The sequence below is a fragment of the Sus scrofa genome, unplaced genomic scaffold (genome assembly GCF_000003025.6).
Source record: "Sus scrofa isolate TJ Tabasco breed Duroc unplaced genomic scaffold, Sscrofa11.1 Contig63, whole genome shotgun sequence".
Lineage (NCBI taxonomy): Eukaryota > Metazoa > Chordata > Mammalia > Artiodactyla > Suidae > Sus > Sus scrofa.
The window spans coordinates 83,638-105,941 of record NW_018085271.1 but is presented as its reverse complement, the minus strand read 5'-3'; the positions used below and the strand labels follow the sequence as shown (position 1 = coordinate 105,941).

The window sequence follows — 22,304 nt, the reverse complement described above, 5'->3', positions numbered from 1 at the left end:
TGAAGAGGTCATAAAATCACTCCCTACAAATAAAAGTCCAGGACCAGATGGCTTCACAGGTGAATTCTATCAAACATATAAAGAGGAATTGGTGCCCATTCTCCTTAAACTCTTTCAAAAGGTTGAAGAAGAAGGAATACTCCCAAAGACATTCTATGATGCCACCATCACCCTCATTCCAAAACCAGACAGAGATACCACCAAAAAAGAAAACTATTGCCCAATATCATTGATGAATATAGATGCAAAAATTCTCAAAAAAATCTTAGCCAACCGAATCCAACAGCATATCAAAAAAATTATACAGGAGTTCCCGTCGTGGTGCAGTGGTTAACGAATCCGACTAGGAACCATGAGGTTGCGGGTTCGATCCCTGCCCTTGCTCAGTGGGTTAACGATCCGGCGTTGCCGTGAGCTGTGGTGTAGGTTGCAGACACGACTCGGATCCCGCGTTGCTGTGGCTCTGGCGTAGGCCAGTGGCTACAGCTCCGATTCGACCCCTAGCCTGGGAACCTCCACATGCTGCGGGAGCGGCCCAAAGAAAATAGCAAAAAGACCAAAAAAAAAAAATTATACACCATGACTAGGTTGGGTTCATCCCAGGTTCACAAGGATGGTTCAACATACGCAAATCAATCAGCATCATACACCACATTAACAAAAAAAAAAAAAAGTCAAAAATCATATGATCATCTCAATAGACGCAGAAAAAGCATTTGACAAAGTCCAACATCCAGTCATGATCAAGACCCTCGCCAAAGTGGGTATAGAGGGAACATTCCTGAATATAATCAAAGCCATTTTTGAGAAACTCACAACAAATATAATACTCAATGGGGAAAAACGGAAAGCCTTCTCACTCAAATCTGGAACAAGACAGGGATGCCCACTCTCACCACTGCTCTTCAACATAGTTTTGGAAGTCCCAGCCACAGCAATTAGACAAACAAAAGAAATAAAAGGCATCCATATAGGAAGAGAAGAGATAAAACTGTCACTGTATGCAGACGACATGATACTATACATAGAAAACCCTAAGGACTCAACCCCAAAACTACTTGAACTGATTAATAAATTCAGCAAAGTAGCAGGCTATAAGATTAACATTCAGAAGTCAGTGGCATTTCTGTATACCAGCAGTGAAATATTAGAAAAGGAATACAAAAATACGATACCTTTTAAAATTGTACCACACAAAATCAAATACCTCGGAATACACCTGACCAAGGAGGTAAAGGACCTATATGCCGAGAACTATAAAACCTTAATCAAAGAAATCAAAGAAGATGTAAAGAAATGGAAAGATATTCCATGTTCCTGGATTGGAAAAATCAATATTGTAAAAATGGCCATCCTACCCAAAGCAATCTACAGATTCAAAGCAATCCCTATCAAATTACCCCTGACATTGTTCACAGAACTAGAACAAACAATCCAAACATTTATATGGAACCACCAAAGACCCAGAATCGCCAAAGCAATCCTGAAAAACAAAAACCAAGCAGGAGGCATAACTCGCCCAGACTTCAAGAAATACTACAAAGCCACAGTCCTCAAAACAGTGTGGTACCGGTATCAAAACAGACAGACAGACCCATGGAACAGAATAGAGAACCCGGAAATAAACCCTGACACCTATGGTCAATTAATCTTTGACAAGGGAGGCAAGAACATAAAATGGGAAAAAGAAAGTCTATTCAGCAAGCATTGCTGGGAAACCTGGACAGCTGCATGCAAAGCAATGAAACTAGAACACACCCTCACAGCATGCACAAAAATAAACTCCAAATGGCTGAAAGACTTAAATATATGACAGGACACCATCAAACTCCTAGAAGAAAACATAGGCAAAACACTCTCTGACATCAACATCATGAATGTTTTCTCAGGTCAGTCTCCCAAAGCAATAGAAATTAGAGCAAAAATAAACCCATGGGACCTCATCAAACTGAAAAGCTTTTGCACAGCAAAGGAAACCAAAAAGAAAACAAAAAGACAACTTACAGAATGGGAGAAAATCGTTTCAAATGATGCAACCGACAAGGGCTTAATCTCTAGAATATATAAACAACTTATACAACCCAACAGCAAAAAAGCCAACAACGCAGTAGAAAAATGGGCAAAAGACCTGAATGGACATTTCTCCAAGGAAGATATACAGATGGCCAGCAAACACATGAGAAAATGCTCAACATCGCTGATTATAAGAGAAATGCAAATCAAAACTACCATGAGATACCACCTCACACCAGTCAGAATGGCCATCATTAATAAATCCACAAAGAACAAGTGCTGGAGGGGCTGTGGAGAAAAGGGAACCCTCCTGCACTGTTGGTGGGAATGTAAACTGGTACAGCCACTATGGAGAACAGATTAGAGATACCTTAGAAATCTATACATAGACCTTCCATATGACCCTTCAATCCCACTCTTGGGCATCTATCCGGACAAAACTCTACTTAAAAGAGACACGTGCACCCGCATGTTCATTGCAGCACTATTCACAATAGCCAGGACATGGAAACAATCCAAATGTCCATCCACAGAGGATTGGATTCGGAAGATGTGGTCTATATACACAGTGGAATACTACTCAGCCATAAAAAAGGATGACATAATGCCATTTGCAGCAACATGGATGGAACTAGAGACTCTCATACTGAGTGAAATGAGCCAGAAAGACAAAGACAAATACCATATGATATCACTTATAACTGGAAGCTAATATCCAGCACAAATGAACATCTCCTCAGAAAAGAAAATCATGGACTTGGAGAAGAGACTTGTGGCTGCCTGATGGGAGGGGGAGGGAGTGGGAGGGATCGGGAGCTTGGGCTTATCAGACACAACTTAGAATAGATTTACAAGGAGATCCTGCTGAATAGCATTGAGAACTTTGTCTAGATACTCATGTTGCAACAGAAGAAAGGGTGGGGGAAAAATGTAATTGTAATGTATAAATGTAAGAATAACCTGACCCTCTTGCTGTACAGTGGGAAAATAAAAAAAATTATAAAAAAAAAGAAGTGGGTACAATCAAAACATAAAATCTGAGAATGCAAACTCATCTATTTTCTACTGTAATCATGAAGTCATGAAATCAAATAACAGGGGGAATCTTTTAACAGAGAGATTTTATGTGCTAAAATTTATTTCTATTCCTCCCATAAGCACTATCTTTAAAATTTTTTTACTGTGATTAAAATCCACATAAAATTTACTACCTTAACCATTTTTAGACGTACAGATCAGTAGTATTAAACACATTCCCACTGTTGAACAGCAAACACCAGCATCCAGCCACAGAACTCCTTTCAACTGGCAAAACTCATACTCTGTACCATTTAACAAGAACGCCCTACTCTCCTTCCCCCACCTCCTGGCAGCCACCATTATACTTCCTGTCTCCATGAACTGACTACTCTAGGTACCTGTCATTAGTAGAATCATGCAGTATCTGTTTCATGTGACTGGTTATTTCATGTAGCATAACACCCTCAAGATTCATCGGTGTTGCAGCATGTGTCAGAATTTCCATCCTTTATAAGGATGAGAAATATTCCATTATTTGTATATGCACCATACTATTTTCCTTCTTCTTTCTCTCTCTCTCTCTTTTTTTTTTTCCTGATGCACCCATAGCATGTGGAAATTCTCAGGCCAGGGGTCAAACCCCAGCCATTTCAGTGTCTGCACTGAATCCTTAACCATTAGGCCACCAGGGAACTCTTGTACCACATTCTGTCTCCACCTTTTTGCCATTGTCAATAATGCTGCTATAAACATGCATGTACAGGTATCTCAAAAATACTGCTTTCAATTCTTTTGTGTTTATACCCCAAAGCAGAATTGGTAGATCATATAATAACTACATTTTTAACTTTTTTGAGGAACCTTCATCTTGTTTGCCACAGTGGCTGCCACATTTTACATTCCTACCAGCAAGGCACCTGTGGCATATGGAGGTTCCCAGGCTTCAGGTCAAATCGGAGCTACAGCTGCTGGCCTACGCCACAGCCACAGCAACTCGGGATCCCAGCTGCGTCTGCAACCTACACCACAGTTCATGGCAACACCGGATCCCTGACCCACTAGGCAAGGCTAGGGATCAAACCCTCATTCTCATGGATGCTAGTCTGATTCATTTCCACTGAGCCACACTGGAACACCCAGGATTCCAATTTGCTGGCATGCTCACCAACACTTATTTTATTTTATTGTATCGATAGCGGACATCATAAGGGGTGTGAGGTGGTGTCTCACTGTGGTCTGAAAGAAAGATCTTGATTTCAAAAGTACTTATACTAATTCCAGTTATCTCAGAGGTCAGGGGTGGGTGGCAGTATCTGTGCTGTCACAGGACACACGTCCATGTTCTCCTTCCTTTGGTGCCACGTTCTACATGCTTCCTCCTAAAGAGGCATTTCACAGCTCACTGTACTCGCTTCCAGGAAGCACGTCTGCCTGAGACTTTTGTCTTAACTCTTCCCTGGGTCTCTCATCTCAAGAGGATGTTTTCCTGAGCTTCCCTTGATGATTGTGTGTGTGTGTGTGTGTGTGTGTGTGTGTGTGTGTGTGTGTGTGTGTGTGTGTGTAAACAACAAGTTGTTAAAGCAGAGGGCAGGATGGAAGATGTGGGCACAGGGCCTATGTTGCCCTTGACTCTATAATGAGAGACTAGTAATTGCTCAATCAATAGTCTCTGAATTATTTGGGTGGATGAACCAAAAGGAATGATAGGAGTGTCTGCTGTGCATATAATCCAATCTCCAAACACTCCCTGCACATCGTACTTTTTAAAGAAGCAGAAGAAAAGAAAATAGAACCAGAGCCCAGGAAGAGAGGGTCACGTCAAGGCTCCACCGTCACAGCAACCAGGCATGGGGTCTGCAGGAAGCTCTCCACACGCACGGACCTGTTCAGTCCTCACAACAGCTCCAGGGGGTGGTACTGCGAGCTGCCCTGTGAGGGGGAGAAGCCTGAGGAGCACAGAGATGGGATCCGAGTCCCGTGCTCCTCCTCACTCTCCTCTACGGCCTCCCTGGTTCTACTCGCTGATGAATGGCTGAATTCTCAATGTCTCCCCAAAGCACTCACACACTCTCTAATTCTCAAAGCCTCACAGGTGCACAGAAAGCCCTCCAGGGAGATGATCACTTTTGAAAGGGTGGCTTTATTCCCTATAGCAAAGGTCCTTTATTAAGACACTTAGGACTCGTGTTTCCCATTAGGAACCTCTCCGATGCTAAACAAACCATTTATGTTTTTCTCAGAATGATAACGTTATCAGCAGAAGTGTCCAGAAATCCATCTGGGTAAGTTATTAAATCACATACAAATGAATGAACAAACAAAACCTCATGAAAATAACTGTTGAAAATAACTGTTGAAAAATACGCTCTATTGGGAGGAAAAAGATCAACATTTTCATGCAATTTGAAAAAACGACAATCAAATTAAAAGCAATTAAACTTAGGTACCTTATGAAAAGAACACGTGAGAATGTTCTGATATGCATACCTGAGGTACGACTGACATTTTCTTCCTTAAATCGTGAAGTCCAATGGTGGTTGTGTTTATCACACTAATCCAAATTCTACCTTCGGGTTCTGACAATCTGAAAAGGGCCGAGACGAGAGAACTTTTTCCAGCTCCTGTTCTTCCCACAATGCCAACCTGTAAAGAAGTCCAGGAGGGATTAACAATTAAAAATGGGCAGCAAAACTTTGACTATTGAAGATAAATTTTAGTCTATAGGTTTCTCAGCCATGGCACTGTTGACATTATGGGCCAAATAATTCATTTTCTTGGCGGCAGGGGGGGGGCGGCGGTGCTGGGCAAGTCCCGTGTACTGTAGAATGTTCAGCAGGAACCCTGGACTCTACGCACTAGCTACCAGAACCCACCCCCCACAATTGTGGCAACCAAAAATGTCAGACATTGACAAATGTCCTCTGGTTGGGAACCCCTGGTCTCCAAAAGAGTTAAAAATAACAAAATCGATCTACTGGTAGTGAAAAGCCAGCCCTCTCCTAAGTGGTTCACAAGATGTCACCATTTACTTATTTATTTATTTATTTAGATTCACATCTTTTTTATATATTTAAATCCAGTCTTGACATTTTTGTAGATTTTGCAATAAATCCATACCTTTTTAGATACAGATAACCATTCCATTAGATATAATTCATTAAATTACCTTTAGTCCTACTGTCTGGGTACTTTGACCTTGAGAATTATGTGGGCAACGAGTCAAGTCAGAAGTGTTGTACATAAACAATACTCACCTTCTCAAGCATCTATTATTTAAGAGGGGTTTTTCTTTGGTAGAGAAACTAAATCACTTCCTAATATTAAATATCTTAATGATCTTCTATCTTGAAAGCAAAAATCTAAAAATTATAAAAGGAAGGTCTCAGTCCCTTAAAAGACAGTAGCCAGTAGACACAATGCACATAATAAGGTCAACAATACCACAAAGAACATCTCCTATTTATAGGAGACCTTTCAGCAGAGCAGTTCAAAAGGTATATCAGGAGTTCCCATTGTGGCTCAGTGGTTAACAAACCTGACTAGCACCCATGATCACCAGGTTCAATCCCTGGTGTGTCAAGGATCTGGCATTGCTGTGAGCTGTGGTGTAGGTCTCGGATGAGGCTCAGATCCCTAGTTGCTGTGGCTGTGGCATAGGCTGGAGTCTTCAGCTCCAATTCCACTCCTAGCCTGGGAACCTCCATATGCCACGGTGCTGCCCTAAAAATCAAAAAGACAAAAAAAAAGGCATTTTATAAACCAATTAATACTTAAAAACTGTATCTTGGAAAGATGTGAAGTATCAGTCTAGTTATTACAACCAAAGCAGAGAGAAATTAAGTGCATTAACAATAAGATTAAAGAATCGATATAATGCAGATAAATTGCTGGTGAGGAATAAAACTGTACTGTAAATACTGGCTTTAAGTTGTGTGCATTCAAACATGTTTAGAGAAACTGGCCCATCTTATCAATGAACTTGCCCAACCGGATTATTCCCTGGTGAGATCTTCCCAAGAAAAAAATTTCATCTCTATTTAGGAATCCAGAATCCATGGAAGATCTACAACATGCTTTCATTTGTAAATTAATTTGGTAAATTTAAAATACTCATGCCTTTAAACAGAGAAGAACTAAATCTTCCTGAGCACTGTGATCAGAGTACAGAAAATTTTTTTTTCTTGGCTGCACCCACGGTATGCAGACGATCCCAGGTAAGGGATCGAACCTGAGCCACAACAGTGATAATGCTGATCCTCAACCACTAGGCTAGGCCATCAGGGAACTCCAAGTGGGAATTTTTCATCTTTTTCCATTTGAATAACTCTAAACTTTCAAATATTAGTCTGTAAAATCAATCATGGCATTTCAAAAAAAAAAGATTTACAGAGATTAAATATAAGTGGGTTTAGCTAACTTTATTATCTTTGTAGCCACTCTGTAACTTTAAACTCTAATTTATGTAACACAGACGGGCCATTCTCTGTACATAGGTAGATCTCCCGTGTGTATATATGTGACTCACATATTCTGGGTACAGACAGACCTTAAAGATGCTGTGAATTTGGTTTCAGACACTGCAATGAAGTGAGTATTGCAAAATAAAGTGAGTCATATGCATTTTTGTTCATCTGTGCATGTTAAAGTTATTTTTACACGAAACCGCACTCTACAAAGTGTACAACAGCCTTATGTCTGAAAAATAATGCACATACCTTGATTTTCAACTACTTTATTGCTTAAAAAAATGCAATCAATTGAGCCTTCATTCAAAGAACAAGGATCCCAGATCACCATGACAAATATAATAAGGAAAAGCTTTGAAATATTCTATGAATTACCCACATGTGACACAGAGACACAACACTTAAGTGAGCAAATGCTGTGGAAAAATAGCATCGATGGGCTTGTTTGACACGGGGCTGCCACAAATGTTCAAGTTGTAAAAGATGCACTGTCTGTGAAGCACAATAAACCAGGCACGCCGGTGTCTCTGGGTGTCCTCATAGACACATTGACACGCATCGGGACACGGGTGAGAACGTGGCTGTGAGAAAGTGTGGAGGTTCCCACACCATCAGCTCTGCTGAACTGACCCATCCGTGCAAACTGGGACATTCGTAGACTTTGGGTCAATGGCCGAGATAGGACAGGGACGCTGCCTGTGGGCTGCTCACGACCACAGGCCTGGGAGCTCCAAACTCCAGGGAGGAGTCTGTGCCTGTCACTCCGCCCCGGGAAGTCTCTTCTATGAAACTGTCCCCACCAACCTCTCCGTCCTTCATCTCAGAGTCAGCTCCCTTGGGACCACTGGGTAGGGGTGAGGAAGGACCGTGACAGTGGGTGCTCTGCACCTGCTACTTCTGTTCCCTGAATGCTCTTCAGGGGCCTAGTTCTTCACTCTCAGGATCAGGACACTGTGCCTTTGCTCATGCTGGTCCCACCTCCCAGAATGCCTGTCCCATGCATTTCCACCTGCTGAAACCTAGCCACACATCACTAAGTCTGTCTCACATGCCTCAGTCCTCGGAAATGCTCTACCTGACCCATCATGTAGGCGTCTCTCAACCCTAACAGATGTTACATCATCTTTGCCTAAACGTCTATACACATCACGACCACCTTCTATCTTACACAGCTGATAGAGCCATTTTCTTACATCTTCAACTGGACTGTATATGTTGACAGCAGGATCTATACTGGGTTTGCCTTTGTACTATGTGTATGAACTGTGAAGTCCTGCACAGAAGAGGCATTCAGTAGGGAGCTGAGATTTTTAAACTCAGGATATAGAAATTTAAGGAAAAATCTATAAACATAATATCTAGGTATATGACAAGCTGGACAGAGAGACAGACACATTAGATGGATCCTAGAGCCATAAATACAATTTCAAATGGCCAACCCCTCATTTTCACAGACAGACAACAATTTACACAGGGAAAATGGTTATTATATGTATGTATGTTTATATATGTGTGTGTGTGTGCACGCGCACACGTGTATTCCAAGTAATACCTTTTAGCAAGAAAAAAACCCAAATCAATCTACCTCTAGAGCTGGAAAATGCTTTAAAATTTCATTTACTCTCTAAAATAATCAAATCAACCACAAAAACATCTGAATAAAAAAATACAACCTGTATCAGAATCAAACCAGGAAGGCTAAGGTGCTATTTACCTAATTTTGGTTATTTTTACTTCTTCTTTCTTCCATGAATTAGAAACCTGCATAATACCTGTTGTTACAGCTACAGTCCACTAGATCTCTTTCTGTGGTCAAAAGAGTCTTAAATAGCAGTTCTTAAATGTTTAACATGCTACATAATTGGTTGCTTTTGGAGGTGCATGTGTTTCAGTCACTGCTTGCTCTCACCAGTGTGTTATTCACTCACCTTCTCAGCCAGCAGTCCCTTACCACCCTCTCTGTGGCCTGAAGAATGCCACTTTCTGTGAAATGGATATGAAAATAAGATGCCCCTGATCTTCAGAAGACTCAGGGTGAAGTTCCCTCTGTGATACAGCAGAAACAAATCCGACTAGGAATCATGAGGTTGTGGGTTCGATCCCTGGCCTTGCTCAGTGGGTTAAGGATTCAGCGTTGGCATGAGCTCTGGTGTGGGTCAGAAAAATGGCTCGGATCCTGTGTGGCTGTAGCTGTGGGGTAGGCCGTCAGCTATAGCTCCAAATTGACCCTTAGCTTGGGAACCTCCATATGTCGCAGGTGCGGCCCTAAAAAGCAAAAACAAATAAACAACAAAGAACACTGAGGGCTCTGTGAGATATGGACCCAAAGTTGCAAAGCATGCCATACATGCTATATCTTTTAATGGTGGTAAAATACACTAACAAAATTTACAAATTAAGTATTTTAAAGTGAACAGTTTAGTGTTATGTGTATTCACATTGTTGTACAAGCCAACCACGGAATACATTTTCTCTTGTGAAACTGAAATTCTGTACCCATTGAACAATGACTTCCCATTACCCCCTCTCCCAGCCCTGTGACCACTTTCCTACTTTCTGTCCTTATGAATCTGACTCCTCTAGGAACCTCATATACACGGGATCATAAAGTAACGGTTCTGTTTGTGTCTGGCTTACTTCAACAGCACGATGTCCTCAGGTCAGGTAATTTTCTTCCCTTTTTAAATCTGAATAATATTTCACTACAGGATATACAGTCATCTATCACTTTCCACATGGACACCTGGATTGCTTCCACCTTTTGGCTGCTATGAACACAGATGTACCATAAGCTCTATCTTAGACTCTCTAAGATGCTGTGGAAGCACAGAGGAGCCTGAAGAGGCAGGTGCAGGAGAGCTGACTCTGAACAGGAGGAGACTTTCAGCAGCCAGATGACGGGAGGGAAGGGGCTCCGAGGTCGAGGGGCAGCTGCGCACACGGGGGTGCTGGGAGGACACGGGGCTCTGGGAGAACGACCATGATCTGAGCACGGGGACCGCGTGTGGGCCAGGACCTGGGGGAGAGGGAGGTGCTGAAGAGCTGCCAACATCGTGTCTGCTCTAGTTTAGTGTCTGTCAGGACCTGGCCTTGGTCCCAGCCGAGGGCCCCAAGCTGAGTGTGACAGGGACACTGCCAGCAGACAGGGATGCTGGCAGGACCAGGTCACACGCCCTCTGTCGTCTCCCACGTGTGTCTTCCCTGCTCCCTTCCATGTGCTTTCATCGACTCTGAGCAAGTCTCTGGGCCCTGACTCCAGCTGGGGGCCCTGGTTCCTCACCCCCCCCACCACTGAATCAAGATTCTGGGCTCTTCTCTGGTGGCCACAAGCTGCTGGAGTGGACCCGGGGCTGCACAATGGTTCCAGGAGCAGCTTACCCAGGACAGTAAGGACCAGCTCTGAGCTTCAGGAAGCATCAGCCTGTGTGGGGGAGGATAGGGGCTGACAGCTCAGTGGGGGCTAGTGGAGGACAAGTCTAGGAAAGGGCCAAGGGACAGAGGAGGGGCTGCAGCTGAAGAGATCATGGGAGGAAGAGAAGATTTCAGAAATACAGAGAAGAAAGGATTGAAAGGAACGAGATATTGGAGACTTAGGGACAGGGATCCAGGGTTGACGTCCAGACTCCGCATGAATAATCTGGTGTCACATACAGTATCCTGGGTCAGGTTGAGATCCAGCTCTGTAGCCCAGGGCACCAACCACCTTTGGTGGAGCTCATGACAAAGGGAAAGAAATCCTGGTGTCCCCCTTCCATGGTCAGTTTCTAAGAAAGATTCACCTACAACGTCACTGCCCTAATCTGCATCCAAGAGGGACAAAGAGTCCCTGTGACACACTGATGAGGAAGCCAACAGCAGATTCAAAGCTCAGTCTTTAGCTGGACTTTTAAAGAGGCAAATGTCTTAAACAAACCTTGCTTCCTGAGGTAATCTGTGGCATCAGCTCCCTCAGTACCACAGGCCCGTCTGAGCTGTACCTGAAGCTCACATTACTAAAGCGAATCCGTCCTACATGGGGCCAGGATGGCGGTGGACGATACTCATATTCCCAGGGTGCTTCTTTCTCAAGGTCTATATATTCAGTCACTCTTTCTACTGAAATCATCTGAAAGACACATGACATCACGTGGGTTAGGAACAAAGGGTCTTGTTTATGGAGGTTCAGAGATTGTAAATGAGATGTTTTGCTTTTTTATCTTTATGTCTGCTTTTCTCTGGTTAAGTTTACCCCAGGTCTTATCATCCCCAAAGGACAGAAGGAGGCGTCTGATGAGGCCTTTGATGATTTGCAAACTTGTTCATCGTCCTGTAACACTGTCACTTACGGCCACTTCCTTCAACATTGTATTAAAACCAAAAGAACTAGAGAACTGAATGCTAAGACTTTACTGATCCACTTTTCATACCTGAATAACAAAACAAGAGAGTTGTGTCAAAGGAAGGGATACTGATGGACCCTGATCAGTAATGTGTGGTACAGAAGGGCGTCTGTCATGACGAGCAGAACTGGACAGTCAGCAAGCTCGTTTTAATAACTAGTCACCTTCTCTACAAAAGTGAAGAATGCAATGGAAACATTTCGTCTATATTGTTTTTCTCCCTTTAGGAGAAGATGCAAATATTCAAAAAAGGAGATAATTTACAAATTGACTAAGGCCTCCTAAGCGACCATTCACTCAACACCTCAGACAGCACATTCTGAGACGGAGCTTATCCTGCCAGAAAGAAGGGACACCTGCAGATTAAGGAGCTCAACACATACAAGAATAAATGCTAAAATCGGGGCAGGGGGTTGCTACCTATTAATTAAACAACTAACCTCAAAACCTTATATTCTTCTTTTGCCAAAAATGAGGAATTACCAACTAAGAAACAAAAATAAATAAGCCTCTAAGAAACTACCTTTAGCTCTTTCCAGGATTTCAGAACCACCCTGCCACAGAGACATTTATTACACATGAATACAGCTGTGATGAACATAAAACCTGCAGACGTAGCACCCATAAGAGTGAGAAAAGGATGTGTATATTTTATTTTACATTAACATTAAACAGATGGGGGAAGGATCTAAAAAATTCCATTACCTACAATGTAAAAACATCAGTTTTAATATTTCACATAAGAATTGATGTTATACCATTTAACGGCAAGGAGACTAGAACAGGTTAAGAAGGTTAAGATAAACACTTTACCATGTTCTCGGCTTCGGCACTTTGCCTGACGCACCGCGGGACCATCACCGTGAACGTGAGGGCGAGAGACAGCACCAGGCCCACCTGCCCGACATTCAAAGCTAAAAGAGGATGAAGAGGAGGAATGAGGTCAGTGCCCTTCTTTTTTAATTTTATTGGTTTACGATGTTGTGTCAATTTTTGCTGTACAGTAATTCAGTTATATATAGGGTCTGTTTCACATTCTTTGCCATCATGGTTTACCCCAGGATACAGAATTCAGTTCCCCATGCTATACAGTAGGGCCTTGTTGTTTATCCATTCTATATGTATTAGTTTGCATCTGTTAACTGGGGTCCGAGCTGCATCTGTGTGACCTACTCCACAGCCTGCAGCAATGCTAGATCCTTAACCCCATGATCAAGGACAGGGATAAAACCAGCATCTTCATGGATACCAGTCAGGTTCTTAACCTGCAAAGCCACAACAGGAACCCCTGAAATACATCTTCTTTATCCATTTCTCTGGTGATGGATATTTAGGTTGTGTCCATTCACAGCAACATGTCTTCGTTACTGTGAATCATGCTGAGCTGAACATTGAGGTGCATGTATTTTTCACATTATGGTTTCCTTTGGTATATGCCGAGGAGCGGCAGGAGTGGGATTGCTGGATCATATGGTAACTCTGTTTTTAGGGTTTTTTTGTTTGTTTGCTTGTTTTTGAGAGTCCAACTTGCTTTCCCAACAATGCAGGAGGGTTCGCTTTTCTCCACAGCCTTTCCAGCATTTGTTACTGGTGCACTTTTTAATGGTGGCCATTCTTAATGGTGTTGGGAGGTACTTCATTGCAGTTTTAGTTTGCATTTACCTACTAATTAGCAATGCTGAGCATCTTTTCATGTGCCTATTTGCCACCTGTATCTCTTTTTTGGAGAAATGTCTACTTAGGGCTTCTGACCATTTTTAAATTGGGTTGTTTAGTTTTTGTTATTGAGTTGTTTGAGGTGTCTATATATTTGGGAAATTAAGCCCTTGTCAGTCCCATCACTTGCAAATATTTTCTCCCAGCCGACAGGTGGTCTTTTCATTTTGTTTATGTCTTCCTTTGCTGGACAATAGCTTGTAAGTTTTATTAGTTCCTATTTTTTTTTTTTTTGCTTTTATTTTCATTGCACTGGGAGACTAAAGAAAATGAATTGGTATGGGAGTTCTTGGAGCTCCTGCTGTGGCTCAGCAGAAACAAATGTGACTAGCATCCATGAGGATGCAGGTTTGATTCCTGGCCTGGCTCAGTGGGTTAACAATCCAGCGTTGCCATGAGCTGCAGGGTAGGTCATGGACATGGCTCAGATATGGCATTGCTGTGTCTGTGCTGCAGGCCAGTGGCTACAGCTCCAATTCGACCCCTAGTCTGGGTGGAACTGGAGCTGTAGGTGGGTGTGGCCCTAAAAAAAAAGACAAAAAAAGAAAGAAAGAAAATATTGGTATAGGAGTTCCCATTGTGTCTCAGCAGTAACACAGCAGACTAGAATCCACGAGAATGTGGGTCGAGGATGTGAGTTTGATCCATGGCCTCTTTCAGTGGGTTAAGGATCTGGCATTGCCATGAGCTGTGGTGTAGGTGGCCGATGTGGCTCAGATCCAAATTGCTGTGGCTGTAGCGTAGGTAGGTAGCTGCAGCTCTGATTCCGCCCTTAGCCTGAGAACTTCCATATGCCATAAGTGTGGCCCAATAAAGCCAAGAAGAAAAAAAGAAAAAGAAAATACTGGTACAATTTATGGCACAGAATGTTTTGCCTATGTTCTCTTCTAAGAAAGTTTTGTGGTGTCATATTATATATTTAAATCTTTAAGCCATTTTGTGTTTATTTTTGTGTATGGTTTGAGGGTATGTTCTAACTTCACTGATTCACATGCAGCTTCCAACTTTCTCAGAACTACCTGCTGAAGAGAACCAGTCAGTCCCATTCTTCATCCCAAGCCAAGCTCCTTCTGTCTCTTTGCCAAGAAGACTTCCTTATAATATTTAAATCACGTGCATATAATGAGAGTATTATTTCTTTTTTCTCCTTATGGCCACACCTGTGGGACATGGAAGTTCCCTGGGCCAGGGACTGAATCAGAGCCACAACTGCAAACTACACCATAGCTGTGGCAATGCTGGATCCTTTAACCCGCTATGCCAGGCTGGAATCAAACCCTCACCTCCACACTGTCCCAAGCCACTGCAGTCAGGTTCTTAACCCTCTGTGCCAGGGCAGAAACACCTGTTCCATCATTACAGACTGTGATTTTGTGTTGTTACCATGGAGTAGTGAGGGACGGTGACTCCATACAACCCACACCAACACCCCCAGAGAGCAGGGAGGAGACTGTTCTTTCCTACAGAGAATCTTCTCCCCTCTGTGCACCAGGCACCTTCAACCACCAGATCCAAGTGGCCCCAAAGCTAAACCCCAAAGCCCTAAGCTGGTTCTCTCCTCCCAACCATGGGACACGACCTAGAATGTTCTGAAGGTCAGCTTGCCACAGTTGCGTAGACTTCAACCCATTCAAAGAAAGATAGAAGAATAAAAGGTCTTATCAAGAATCAAATGACTCCTTCCATGGGCCACACTCAGACTCACAAGCTGCAAACACTTTAATACAATTCAAAAGAACCAAAAGAGTATATGATATTAGGCAAGTTAGCAAGAGTTTAATTTAATAAATGTATATGAAGGAGTTTCCGTTGTGGCGCAGTGGTTAACAAATCCGACTAGGAACCATGAGGTTGAGGGTTCGGTCCCTGCCCTTGCTCAGTGGGTTAACCATCCAGCATTGCCGTGAGCTGTGGTGTAGGTTGCAGACGCGGCTCAGATCCCGTGTTGCTGTGGCTCTGGCGTAGGCCGGTGGCTACAGCTCCGATTCAACCCCTAGCCTGGGAACCTCCATATGCCGCGGGAGCGGCCCAAGAAATAGCAACAACAACAACAACAACAACAACAACAACAAAGCAAAAAATAAATAAAATAAAATAAATGTATATGAAGCCATAAACTGTAATCATACCACAAATAGTTACCCACATCTGTACTTACTTTCTGCCAGAAACAGGGACCCAAAGGCAACACCAATGACAAAGATGGCACAGATGGCATCCAGGCACAGGGCGAACCATCGGGATGTGGTCAAAGACAAGGACCAGGCCTCTGGATTCGTGAACCGAAATAAGGATAACGAACAAGCAGAGAAAACACGTTAGCAGCTTCCCATGAGAAAGAATATTTTGCTCAGTTGAGCTACAGGAGATTTTCACACAAAGTCATCCCCTCAAGGAACCTGAAGATTCCAGAAATCTAGGCTCTCACACCAGACAACATGTGGGACACAGAGGAATCAGTCCAGGGGCTGGTGGGAAGGGTGTGCTGAAAACCTCAACCCTCAGGTCATAACAGAAATACGGTCACAAGGACAAAGATGGAAAATGGTCTCACTGGTGCATTTCCTGCAGGGCTGGGGCCTCAAGGGAGATTCTTCCTCTCACAAGTCCACGGTTCCCGGTTCTCTGACAGCAGAGAGCACAGCTCCCACTGTTTCCAGCACCTTCTTGTGCTCATGGCAGGGCCCTGCACATGTTTATTCTTAGAGGCCAGTATCTAAATGACCATCAGCTACAAGGATCTGCATGTGGCTTTGAAAATGTTATTGCACAAAATAGAATAAAGATTGCAAAGCTGGGCCAGGATCTTACAGGCTTAGAGGAAATTCTGAAAATTCTACCCTAGAAAAAAACATCACTGCTACAAAGAATAATACTCATTAAGTGGGTGGCAAACCAGGAAATTATTTTCCTCAATCACTTCTGCCACCCTGCATACTCTGAGGAGAGTTGGCAAGCTACAGCCTGTTATCTAAGAACTGCCCTCATCTGGTTTTATGAATCAAGTTTTATGGAACACAGCCGCCACCATTAGCTGATATATACTTTTTGCCTGTTTTGGTGCCACAACAGCAAAGGTGAGCAAATGCAACAGTAGAGCACACAAAGCCTGAAACATTTTCTATCTGGATCTTTACAAAGAAGAAAGAAAGAAAGAGGAAGAAAGGAAGAAAAGTTTGTAGACCCCTGTCCTAAAGGGACAGAAAGCCACAGAGACCATGATGGAAGGACAATGCAAGGCAGTCAGGGAGAAACACAGAGCTGTGAGGGGCAGAGGGGAGCACAGAGGGACACTGAGAGGGAGGGTGGGGGAGGGGAGGATGTGCAGAGGGGGACCAGGGCAGCACAGAGAGAGGTGCTGGCCAGCAGGGCCACCTGAGGGGGAGGTCAGGCCTCAGAAGGCAACTCATCCCTTCCTCTGAATCATTTCCAGAAACTCACAGACCTGAGTGCAAATCCTGGTGAGCGTCAAACAGCTCCTGAAATCTCTGTTGGGCTTTGAACGCCCGGATGGTCCAGCGTCCCTGGAGAGAAGATGCTAGGTGGGAAAAGACCGGGCTCCGAGCTGGGGAAGCAGAGACAGAGACACGACAGAGCAGGTCAGGGAGGCTGGATGCCAGGAAACCCACTGCCTCCCCTGCTCTGGGGTCACACATCCCACCAAGAGGCACACCCAGGACTACCTGGGGGGCTGCCTGGGGGAGGAGGGATGACATCCCTTCTGGAGAGGACCCTCCGTGTGAACCTCAAACTCCTGTTCACATCAGCTTCACTTTAACACCCTGGAAATGAAAGCTTCTCTTTGAACCCCTCTTTGACCAAATCCAAATCACAGCTACATTTAGATCATGAAATTCCTTTTTTTTTTTTTAGTCTTTTCTAGGGCCTCACCCATGGCACACGGAGGTTCCCAGGCTAGGGGTCGAATTGGAGCTGTAGTCGCCGGCCTAGGCCAAAGCCACAGCAACAAGGGATCCAAGTCGCATCTGTGACCTACACCACAGCTCATGGCAACACAGGATCCTTAACCCATTGAGCTAGGCCAGGGATCGAACCCACAACCTCATGGTTCCTAGTCGGATTCGTTAATCACTGAGCCACAACAGGAACTCCAAGATCACGAAATTCTTTCTTCACTAACTCATCCATCAAGGTCCTCCTCAGACACACCACCCTCCAAATTCTTCCCGGACACATCCCCAGGTGGAAACTATTCACTAATTGTTTTTAATTTACTGACATGTAGTTGGTTTACAATGTCATGTTACATTCAGGAACATAGCAAGTAACTGAGGTTTTTCTGTTATACTTCATTAGAGGGTCTTACAAAATACTGAATAAAACTCCCCGGGCTGCACAGTAAACCCTTGTTGCTCCCTATCTGATGTGCAGTGGTGCGGATCTGTTAACCCCACACTCCTCTTCTGTCCCTCCCTCCTCTGACCCTCTCCCTTTCGATAACCGTGGGTTTGATTTCGATGTTGCAGAGTTTCTGTTCTGAATAGAGATTCATTTGTCTTATTTTTTCAGTTCTGCATATGTGATCTCATATGGTATTTGTTTTCTTCTGACTTACTGTACTAAGAATAACATTCTCTACGTACATCACGTTGCTGCATATGGTGACATTTGAGTCTTTTTATTCCTGTGTAATTACTATTTATGAATTTCTCAGTGAGTAGTATTTTCAGATTTAATTCTCCGTGACCCTAACCCTAACCACACTGAATTTTGAGGAGCTGTGTGCTGTCCCCACCTTAGGTGAGTAACCTGAGGGCTGGGATGAAATTGGTATGTCCCCCAAACTGGAACAGTGCCAGGCCCAGGACAGGTGCAAGATAAAAAAGGTGAGGGGACAGTCTGCCATCACCCTGTATCCTGGGACTTTCCCTGCACCTGCGCCACGTGGGTCACAGAGCACCTGGTACCGCAGGGCCCTTGTGCCCACAGGACACATGCAGCCAAGGCATCTTTGAATTATTATGACTTCTGCTCTGGGAACCTGATGGATGTTTTTATAACTACCCTGCTGGAGACCTGTCCTGGCATTTGGAGGTCCCTGTGGCATGTGACACTCACATCATCACCCGTTTAGAAGCAGACGGTGGCCTTAGTGGCCATTCTCTTTTGAGAGACTTCACGTGGGTTTAGGAGTTGGTGGCACATGACTGGCCATTCGTCTCCCTGCCATCTGCCCTAAGAGCCCACTGAACACCAGCACCAGGGCCAGGCTCCTGCACACCACGGAACAGGTGGGCTCAGGCTGCTGGGCAGGGCGGAGCCCTCACGGCTTTCATTCCCCACCGTGAACCAGGCTGTAACTCGCTGTGGTCAAGGGCAGACTCGGAGCCTGTGACCTCTGTCCGGGATGAGTGATAACTTGTGCTGTATCAGCAGGAAACACCGACTTAGCACTTAGTATCCATGTGTCTCTTAGAGAAGGTGTGTCAGCAAAACCTAGGTGTTTAGGGGAAGGTAACAACTCACAGGGGGCTACAGAGATGTTTAAAATGATGGAGGGACAGCAATGAATGGGGGGAAACTCCAGATTATTTTCAGGACCTTATTCCTTAGCCTGGCATCCAAATGCCTGTCTGGGGGCAGTTCACTCAGTACCGATGTGCACATGGGCGCTGCATGTGTTGGGGGTGCTGGGTACAAACGGGCCAAGACACAGAACTTCCTCTGTGCTTAGTGTCCCTGATTTGCAAGCAAGGATGGAGCAGCTTCCTCCTGTGAGACACTGGAGTTCAGAGAGGGTGGGAAGCCCTAGGCTGGGGGAGCACAGCCTGGGCCATGGGCCAGTGACCAGCCTCTCAGGCTGGGGCTCTTTCCACTAGGACATCTGACCAGGAACCTTCACTGTCAGGGGCGCTCACTTGCAATATTGTGTTCATGAAAAAAATCCTTCTCTGAACCGGGACATGAACTAACATTTCCTCTTGTATCAAAGTCAGACAAAGAGCCATAAGAGACTCGCTGGAGCTTCTGACCGTCCAGCTGCAGGTTTGGGGTCTTATTCCAGCAGCCACACTGCTCTTTCCCTTCATTCTATTGAGGGACTTTTAATTTTATTTATTTTAGTTTCCTTTAACTTTGCACTTTTATTTATTTATTTATTTTTTTTTGTCTTTTTGTCTTTTTTGTCTTTTGTTGTTGTTGTTGCTATTTCTTGGGCCACTCCCACGGCATATGGAGGTTCCCAGGCTAGGGGTCGAATCGGAGCTGTAGCCACCGGCCTACGCCAGAGCCACAGCAACGCGGGATCCGTGCCACGTCTGCAACCTACACCACAGCTCACGGCAACGCTGGATCGTTAACCCACTGAGCAAGAGCAGGGACCGAACCCTCAACCTCATGGTTCCTAGTCGGATTCGTTAACCACTGCGCCACGACGGGAACTCCTAACTTTGCACTTTTAACACAGCAGCATGAACACAGATTGAACTCATGCTCCAAGTAAGGAAGGCTGGAAGCTCTGATCAGGCCTTTCCTGCAGCCCCAGCAGGTGTCCCAACCCGCCCCAGAACTCAATCCATATGGAAGCGGGGGGGGGGGGGGGGGAGTGTCACAGGGACAATGCGGGAGAATTCCAGGGCCCATTATCCTGTCAGGAGGGGCCAGGAGTCCAGTCCCAGAGAGTGCAGAGAACTCACTAGAACCCCGCTCTCATCCCAGAGCAGACGCTGTGACGTCAACACTACTCATCACAGACAAGGCTTCTGAGAAGGAAGCAGACATGCTGGTCACCCAGGGAGAGTCCTGGGGTGAACTCTTCAGCCTGGCCACCCTCTGCTGCTTCCCTTCTCAGGAGATCAAAGCTGCAGGTGCTTCTTTCCGGCAGGGATGGAGGATGGAATGCACTTTAGAAATCAGGTGTCATCTCAGCCTTGAACGCTGGGGACACCAAACACCCCATCACCTACCTCACCTCATGCCAAAGAGGCACAGAATCCAGCAGGAATCTAGACCCATGAAAAGTTATCCTGTTTCTTCCAAACCCACTTACGACTGAGCAAGCTACCAGGGTTCATGAACTGGAGAGTCTGCAAAGAAAACTAGGCTAAAATTAAGGCTCTTGCACTATCTCGCCCAGAGTAACATCCTTTTCCCACAAAGACTGAGCTCGCTATTCTGAAAGAGACTACGTCACAGCCATGGCCTCTGTACGCAGTCACAGACACCTGTAACCCTACAGTTCGCATGACTGATGGCTGTGTTTACACCACCTTGGGGACTCTTGGGGACACACCCCCACAAGGCCTGCAGATCCTCCCTGGCAGGGGGAGGGCAGGGAACTGCATGCAAGGCCCCCAGGCTGACAGCCCTGCTGCGGGTTATCGTTCACGCTACGTGATGCCCATGAGTTGTTAATATGTTACTTCCCTCATGTTCAAGGTTCTGTGCCTTTGAGAGCAGCTGGCAAGCACTTTATAAGCATCAACTCAAGAAATCCTCATGAGACCACAGAGGCCAGGTATTGTTATATCCTTGACAGAGAGAAAACCAGACTGAGGGATTAAGAGCACACACTGCCCAAGAGTCAGTCAGTTAACCCACCTACTCAGCCAACTCCCTGATTCCCAAGGCTGTGCTTTTAATCACAGCCACACTGTCTCAGAGGGAGAGTAATCAGGGTTAAGGATTCTCCTGCGTGACTACAGGCACTTTTCCCTAGACTTTGTTGTTTAGAAAACCCCAAATCTTACTCAGCTAACATCCAACAGCCTTCACATTCCTGTGCATCTTATTAAGTACCTGAAGCTGAACAAAGTCCCTGGGAAACTGGCCTAAGAACCCTTAAAACAGCAGACTTGAGACTCCATGGTCTGAATACACATGTCACACATGCTAATCCTCCCTAGCGGCGCCCATGGCAGACATTGCTAGTTGATTACAGCACCTTTCAGACAGAATGTGGATGTGGCTTCGTCATTCGGGCACAGCTAAAGGAATAGAGCTGACCAGAAAAAGGCAACATAAGGCCTTGCTGGTTTTATGCAGGGATCCATAAGTGACTGTTACTATGCCCACTTTTGCAAATGGGGGAAAAAATTATAATTAGCTGTAGACCTTTCATTAAGATGAAGCAACAGGATCTGAAAATAAATCTTGGGACTTCAGTGGTCCCTCAGAGCACAAGGATGAAGCAGGGTTATACCTTCTTTTGCTGGTGGCTCCAACAGTGGCCTTAAGACACACTGTCGGTTACTGCATAGGGAAGATAGTGGTGGTATTATTATGACACAGACCCACCACCTAGAGAGAAAACATAAACAGCTCTAATCAACCATCCACCACACTTGGTTATCTGGGGTGTGGAGGAGGGAGCGTCTGGGTTGAATTCATTGTCCAACTCCTGCAGCCTATTTAGGGTGCCAAAAATCTCAACATTCCACACACATGAGGCCAAAGTTCTCAGACTCTCCAGATCAAACACTGAGAAAATCCTCTACTGCTTCCTGAAAAAAGCCTCAGGGGGTGTCCTTCTCTCCATGACCACACGGACAGAAGGTGGCCCCTGTCCCAGGCAAAGATCTCTGGCAAACATTCCTTCTGGAACCACCCCTCCTGTAATGTACCAGAAAACTGCTTTGCAACAAGACTGCTGAGTGACTCCACTTCACAAGTGACCTCAACTCACAAAACATCTGAGGCCCTGTCTACACAGAAGGCTGGATGGAGCTCTCACTTCCTCTCCTGCCTCCCC

At 44.8% G+C, this 22,304-nt stretch overlaps 1 protein-coding gene across 2 annotated transcripts in view; it reads right to left on the bottom strand.

Annotated features, from left to right (window-relative positions):
• LOC100153359 (multidrug resistance-associated protein 4-like) overlaps positions 1 to 22,304 on the bottom strand; it is a 161,393-nt gene that overhangs the window by 55,765 nt on the left and 83,324 nt on the right. For both annotated transcript variants that reach the window (XM_021082309.1, XM_021082310.1), the window contains exons 20-24: positions 17,040 to 17,159; positions 15,753 to 15,863; positions 12,692 to 12,792; positions 11,413 to 11,604; positions 5,521 to 5,676 (exon numbers count right to left, since the gene is read on the bottom strand). In XM_021082309.1, coding sequence (XP_020937968.1) covers positions 5,521 to 5,676; positions 11,413 to 11,604; positions 12,692 to 12,792; positions 15,753 to 15,863; positions 17,040 to 17,159 — 680 coding nt within the window. The remainder of the gene's footprint in view (positions 1 to 5,520; positions 5,677 to 11,412; positions 11,605 to 12,691; positions 12,793 to 15,752; positions 15,864 to 17,039; positions 17,160 to 22,304) is intronic.